Source organism: Ipomoea triloba, chromosome 15 (genome assembly GCF_003576645.1).
Source record: "Ipomoea triloba cultivar NCNSP0323 chromosome 15, ASM357664v1".
Taxonomy (NCBI): domain Eukaryota; kingdom Viridiplantae; phylum Streptophyta; class Magnoliopsida; order Solanales; family Convolvulaceae; genus Ipomoea; species Ipomoea triloba.
Window position 1 is genome coordinate 22037922 of NC_044930.1, and position 7781 is coordinate 22045702.

The window sequence follows — 7781 nt, forward strand, 5'->3', positions numbered from 1 at the left end:
CACCCTTTTCTCACCTGTTCCTCTCATTGCCACTCTATGCCAGACCCAACTTCTACGTTCCCATCCCTTCTTTAATTTCTTTCTCTCAACTCTCTGTTTCTGTGTGTGTATATATGTGTATATATAGATACACACACACACTCACATGCATCACACCAAAGTTGCCCATAACTCTCCCCCACTCTCTCTCTCTCTCTCTCTATCTATATATATATATATATATATATATATATATATATATATATATATTAAGCTTGAAAGAAAAGCTAGATAGGCCAGCACAATTCTCGATCTGTTTCTTGTTGTTTCTGATATGGAAGTAGTGGAGCTAGGCCAAAAGCAGGCAATGATGAAGAAACGGAGTTCCGGCGAGACGTTTGAGAACGGTGGCGGAACGGCCGGAAGTAAGACCCCGGCGGCGGCGTTGCTTGAGTGGAGTAGGCAACCAAGTGATGATCACAATAATAATGCAGGCAGCTTCAGAAGATGCCAAGTTGATCAAGGGTATAGTAAAATCTTATTAATTTCCGTCACTTTTATTTGTTTTCTATGAATTTTTTTTAAACCTTTTTATTTTTTAAATATTTTGTTGAGACAAGTATTCTGCTATAAAAATTGTTTCTTAAATATCAAGTCTAACTTTTATTTTATTTGTATATTAAAAAAAAAAAAAAACCACTGATTTAATTTGTATATCAAATTTACTCGAAAGTCGTAACGCCAGTGGCAAAAATCTTTTGTGGCGAATTGAAAAGCCGGAATTGGATAAATTCAAAAAGAAAATAAAAAATTGCAACCTTTTATCGGTTTTTGAGAAATCATTTGATAAATTTTGAAATATCTTGGAATCGTTCATAATTACTTTTTCAAAGTATTAAAGCACAAAAGAGTCAATATGGCCTCATGACCTCTCATTTGGGAGAGTCACATCGTGCTATTAGATCACAAGGTTATTAACAGTAGTTATATCACTCACCATGATAAAAATTAATTGTAATAATAATAATAATAATAATCGGTGATGAATAGTTGTATTTCCGTTTTATTGCAGGAATATTGAGGAAAAGGGCATAATAGTGGGGTGGCCACCTATAAGTTCATGGAGAAAGAGGCATCTACATGATTATCAAGGGATGCTTAATTTTTATTAACTATATATTTCGTTTGTGTTGTAGATGCATCCATCTTTAGAGGGATTTTGATGACTAACTAATAGTGTGACAATGTCACTATTTTTGTAACTTGTTTTTTTTTTCTTTTGGTATTAAAAAAATAATGGGTAACTGAATATTATGTTGTGTTTTTTAGCAAAATTATATTGTTAACATTACCAACTTTTAAAAATATTTGTTAAAAAAAAATTGATTCTTATCTCTTGACCCAAAAAACAGAACGGGGAACCCAGAATCAGCATTTTAGCCCAAAAAGAGTTTCGATTACCCAAAAACAGGAGGAACCCGGGTTCAGCGTCTAAGGCCAAAATGAATTTCGATCACGGTGGGACTCGAACCCACAATCTCCCGCTCCGGAGGCGAGCGCCTTATCCATTAGGCCACGCGACCACTTGATGTTATTTGGTCATTAAATTATGTTATACCTATATGTGAACATTAATTAATGATGATAATGAGATTGATTTGTCACTGCATCTCTTGCCGTACACATATTTCTCTCGTTTTTTTTTTTTGGAACTTGGATTGAAATTGGACATATATCGGCCAAACTTTTATAAGATAACAAGTTCACAAATATAATATTAAGATGTGTTTCTTCCATTAATTTAACATTAAACAACATTCTCTTATATCTTTGTAACAATGACAAATACTAAAACATTTCTCAGATGTGTTATTTTGAATTTCTTTTTTTGTTGAAAAATAGATTTTAATAATATTTTAATCTTTCCTCTTAGAGTGGTCCAGCTCTCCCCTATTAAAATGGCCAAACCAAATAGGTGGGGAAAGACCGAGAGGCTTTAAAACAGTACTCTAAATAGGACATGTATATGCTTTTTTCCTTTTTCTTTTTTTAAAAAATATAGAAAAGAAAAGAAATTTGAAAGTGGCCAAAAAAGAGCAAGTAAAGCTATGGAGGGTGTTTGTGTTGCAAAGGACAGTAGGAATCTTGTGGAAAATGGAAGAAGGAGCATAATAGGGGCCTAGAAGGTTTTAAAACTAGTTGGGTAGACCACTTATTGGTATCACCAAAAAGCAAAAGCAAAAGCAAAAAAAATCTAGCCTTGTTTAACACTTTAGATAGTCCCCCCAAAGGGGAATAGAATAACTCATGGAAAACTAAAGGCACCAACACACTATCAACAAGAAAAAAAAATGGATTCTTGTTCTCATGTCTTTGTTTGTCTATGTGTCTATGCATGTATCACACTCACAACTCACAAGCACATTAATATATGGTTTTCGCTATGTTACTGATCGACATTGATGTTGATAATATCTTGTCAATCATATAGGGAATCATATAGGGAATGTCTGATTGTATCAGATATTATCGGGTATAGCGAGACATTCCTTACATGATTATACCAAATATTATCAGCAAAAATATATATTCCAGGATATATTACAAATAAGGACACAAATTATACTACTAGTGTTCAAGTATCCTGTTTGACTGTTCATACAACCAAACAGTACAACAGCACAAACCTGTTCACATTGTAGGTCAACTTCCTCTGATGTCTTTCTTTAACATTGAACTACTTTGTCTGCTGGAGTGGGTGAACCACATCTCTGGTAGATTCAGATGACAAACACAGCAGATTTGGATAACCAAACACACCAGAATTCAGCAATTCACCACAATACATTTGGTCAAATAGTCTTATCGCAAAACCGATCATAACAACTTCATTAGTAGCCAAACACTCTGGGTTTTGCTAGCGCTAGTTAGCAAAAACTCGATAATATGGATTTCCACTTTCTAATATCAATCCTGGCTAGGTAGGTCACTTTCAAGATTGTAGCTTACCAAGTTACTAGACTATTCACCACTACTCTCATCAAGCTAGCAGAGTTATGCTTTTTTCTATATCACACTATAAGATGCCTTCTTCATTTCTCTAAGAATGCATCATTCCATGTTAGCTTAAAGTGACATGACAGATAATGGTAATAAAAGGAATATGATACCAAACATTTTGAGAAAGCTATATAATCAGATGCATGGCCAAGTATGTATAAGACAGAACAGTTTAGCACAAATAGATATAAGCACAGTAAATGGTGGTATTAAGTTTTTGAAATTTGAAGACATGCTAGATATTAATTCAGACTAGAATAATCAGCTTCATATTATATCACATGAACATACAAAAAAAAATCCAGATATTACAAAACATAAATGAATAGTATAAATGAATTACAAACAATGCCAGAATCCACAACCCACAACAATCATTAAACTCATGAGTTCAGTTTCTTTCTCTCTTCCTTGTTGACATGCACAGATAGGGAGAGGAATACTAGCGCATAAAAGACAGTAGAATGAATAATTGTGGCAAAATTAGAACAGAAAATGCTAATGTATATATATATGGCAAAATCAGTAGGTAGTGTAGTACCCTGCGGGTGGTATTCCCATGCCATTTACTGGTGGCATTCCGTAAGGCATATATGGTAGTTGTCCTGGAGCAGAGTATCCACCGGTACTGATCTTGGCCAAACTCGTTTGGCCTTGCATTCCATCCTGAGCATACTGCTGCCACACCATCTGTTCCTGTGTCAGGAATTGTTGTTTCTTTTCTAAATCTGCCATCTGTACATATGAAGGTGGGGGAACATTCAACGATGCAGCAAATGGATCCTGTCCGACTGTCTGGACAGTTCCATCGGGTGCTGGAAGTGCCAACACTGGTGTCGTAGTCTTCCCTGGTCCAGGCAATGCCACACTACTAGCACTTCCACCAGTCAGCTGGGCAGTGCTCGCGTGTTGTCTAACAATGCCCGAGTCATACATGCCATTCAGCAATAATGGATCAAGTCCGCCACCCAGGGTGGCCTTCTGATGTGATAAATGACTTGCCGACTCCACTAATGCCAACTCCCAATCAGCTTTGCCACTCTCTGCAGCTGGGTTCTGCCAAGCAGATGTTACCTCAGGCTCACCATTAGAGGGGAATGCTTCCCACGATCCATTTGTGTTGTTTCCTACGGGCCCAGCAAACAATGCCAAAGCGAATTTATTTCCCTGGTCGTCTGCAGTGACTCCTTCCTCCCTCAAATCCACCAAATCCGCTGTTTCCTGAACAACTGGCTTAGGAGGTTCGGGCTCTGGTGGTGGTGGTGGAGCATAATTCTCTGGTGGGGGTAAGGCCTTAATCTCATTCATATCTGGGGCTGGCAGTTCCTCAGGTACTGGTTGACTCTCCACCTTTCTCTCAGGGCTTTTCACTGCCTTTGCCCTATCCCTCACAAATTCCTCCAAAGTATCCAATAACTTGGCTGTAATCCTCTGTACTTCCGGGTATTCAGATGACCTTGCAACACCAATCTCCTTGCACCAATTATAAAATCCCATAAGCTCATCAATCTGCTTAGCTGCACTGGCATAGGCATCAAAGGCCTTGACACAATCTGGTTGCTCCATATCGAAAAATCTATCCAACAGAACAGCCAAGACATCACAGATATCGGCATAAAGCTTGAAACTTTCTCGCACCATAGGGTATAGAGCCACCAAAACCATCCTCTCATTCTTAGCCAAACCAGTGGGCCGACAGGATAAGAACCTATCGAAAAGCCGCTGTAAATGACTCATCTTCCCAAAAATCCTCTCCAGCTTCATCTCTCTCACTGGGGTCACATCTTTCTTGTCCTGAGTAGACTCTCGGACATCCCCAGATGATCTCGATCTCCTCATCCCATTCGCAGGCTCATCCCTGAACTCACTATAATCATAATTGTTCCCCCTGTTTGAGCCTGGAGGAGATCTCCACTGCTGCTCTTCTCGTGACCCATACCTCTCAATCTCTCCTCCATTGCCATTCACCTTCCTCTCAAAGCACATCATCTCCAGCCTCTGATCCAGATAGAGAGCATAAGTCCTCACAAAAGCAGAATGATCCCACGAGCTCGAATGCGCCTCATCCCTAAAATCAGACATGTTCAACAGCCTCGTCCCCCGCCTGGTTGCATACATAATCTCCTGCTGAAACACTGCATCACCATCATTGAGCAGACGGTGAATGAGCATCAAACACTTGAGAGCCACGATCCAGTCCCGGGTTTTGCCCAGCCTCCTGGACACCACCGACACACAGGCACTCACATACCCCCTGGAAAACGAAGTCAAGCGGAGGATCTCTCTGATATATTTCTCAGACGCCGGATCATCATTGTGGCTAGTGGCCTTCACAACCGCAACTTCCAGCTCCGGAGCCATGTTGCTAGCCACCTTCGCGATCCCAATGCTCGTCTGGTCCTTCACTGTCCCAATCGCCTTCCGAATTGTGCTTGGCGCCATTGGATCGGAAAGATTTCTTCTCCTCTTTCTTCTACTTCTGCAAAACCACCACCAGATTTCAAACCACACCACCTTCAAACTATAAATCACTTCACACACTAACAAATTCAAGTCAAAGGGGAAAAAATAACGAAAATTTTCCAAACCGAAAATAAATCCGAATTTATTTGGACGACTAATGTTGCTACAAATCCATCAAAATGTTTTCTACTACATTTAAAATCCACCGACAATGTTTTACCAGCAAGATTGTTGTTCAACCATATTACCTATCCCCAAAAAAAAAGTCCACCGACATTAAAAAATGCAAAGATATAATTGAAACAGATTAAATTACGGAAATCCCAACCAGGAAACAAAGCCAATATTTTACGGCAATATCGTAATATGAGCTAGCTAACTTTCATTTGCTTAACAGCTCTCCTCACACACATACATATCAAAGCTAAAGCATTAGATTTTGGCACGGTTCATAGCTCTTACAAAAACGTTGAAATGTAGACAGATCTTAAGCGAGGACGGCGCGGTCGACACAACGCCGGATCACAAAGAGAAACGAGAGAGATCTGAGCTGAACAGAGAGTTGACCGCTAAAGCATTGCCGAGAACGCTGTTTCCTTCTCCTTTTTCCGGCCGCCGGAGATTCTCTCTCTTCCCTCTCTTGTGTATTTTCTCTCTCTAGATTCGCTGCGATGTTTGAGGGGGGAAAGGCCAAAATAGAAAGCTAGTTAGTACGCCGCAGTCATGAATGAGCGCAATTATAACTAACGAAAAAGATGGAGGGAAGATCAGAACCGTTGATTTTTGGTCCGGGGAATTAAAACGATGTCGGATAACATCTGCGTATTTTAGGACAAAATTCAAGCTGGAAGTGGGCTGGAATCTGGTGTTTTACCGTGTTTGCTTCATTTATTTATTTATTTTTATAATAAATTAGCAATAAAAAAGGAAGTTGATCGTACGGTTCACGGCGACCGAGACTTCCATTAATTTCTATAGTTAGAAATCAGAGCATATATTCTGATACATGGTATATTCAAAACTTTGTAAATTTATATAATTATGGTAAAGTATTTTATTTACACAAATATCACCAATCTTTTGTCTGTAATTAATTAGGATTAACACGGAAAAATAAAGAAAATAAACATCCATATGAGAATGTATATTAATGATGAATGATTGCACATAGCAAATATTATATGTATTGTGTAACTTGTTTCAAACTTTCAATAAAAAGAAGGCAATGTCTATTAATTACGATGTTAAATGGAGTAACTATTCATAAACCACTTTTAACATATGTATCTACATCACCTAAGAGCATCACCATTAGTGGTGATTGGTGGGGATAATGTCAGATAAATGCCTACATGGCATGAGAGAAGAGAGGACAGAGAGTGGGTGAGGAGTTTCTGCAAATTAAGGGTTTATTGAAGATTGGTGGGCCCCACTAAGGCAAAGAAACAGGCGCTCACGCACGGGTGAGCGCCACTTATTGCGCCCGACTTTGTGTATATACATCACCCAAGTGACTAGGCTCGAGATTTTCATACAAACTCAATAATTTTAGATTGATTCTAATGTCTCAATAGATAAATAAATATTACGAGTTAGATCAAAATATCACAGAGCCTATAATCCAATTTCCGACATTCTTATTTTAAAATTTCCCAAACATATACACAATAAATGTTTTCATTTATTAGTTCTCAAAGGTAAGTGGAAATGATGTGATTATAGGGCAGAAGTCAATTCGGTCATTTAAGGTTGGTTGATAAGGACATAAAGACATATCTTCTTGTATAGACTATAGTCATAGGTAAAGGAAACTTCTAACCGAGTTTGACGACGGCGTTTTGTCTATTGAATTGAAAATTGAGAGAAAACCATTTTTGACTTTTTCCTTGTTTTTGGCTAATTTTGTTTGTTTAAACCGGATTTCAAACATTCCTTTTTATAAACGATTTGTATTACACATTCCTAAGACAATTGATACTAGTTTGTTAGAGTATCCTTAATAGGCATAGACTTTGAGAAATTTTTGCAGAGGAAAATAAGAAAGAGAACATAAGAGAGAGAATGGAAAAATAAAAATAAAAGAGAAACTGCAAACGAAATAACATGCGAGGTTGGACGCTATGCACACCAGGAACATTTATACTCGTGACACCTTTAATTCATACATGTTCATTTTACAACTTTTAGTGCATGATTTTTTTTAATTTATTGGAGGAAATGATACTTTTCATTCTTAGATTATAAAAAATAGTATTTTTCATTTCTTGGTTTTTTAATCA

The 7781-nt window shown here is 37.9% G+C and overlaps 1 protein-coding gene and 1 non-coding gene across 2 annotated transcripts; both read right to left on the reverse strand.

Moving 5' to 3' along the window:
• Positions 1-1489: 1489 nt before the first annotated feature.
• Positions 1490-1562, reverse strand: TRNAR-CCG. The gene has a single exon. It is a non-coding gene; the product is annotated as a tRNA-Arg (tRNA).
• Positions 1563-3285: 1723 nt separating this feature from the next.
• Positions 3286-6218, reverse strand: LOC116006581 (putative clathrin assembly protein At2g25430). Its single transcript, XM_031247014.1, has 2 exons — positions 5965-6218; positions 3286-5518 (listed from the first exon to the last, which is right to left on the reverse strand). Exon 2 carries the CDS (start codon positions 5479-5481, stop codon positions 3562-3564), a length of 1920 nt encoding a protein of 639 aa, XP_031102874.1. The 5' UTR covers positions 5482-5518; positions 5965-6218; the 3' UTR covers positions 3286-3561.
• Positions 6219-7781: the final 1563 nt, after the last annotated feature.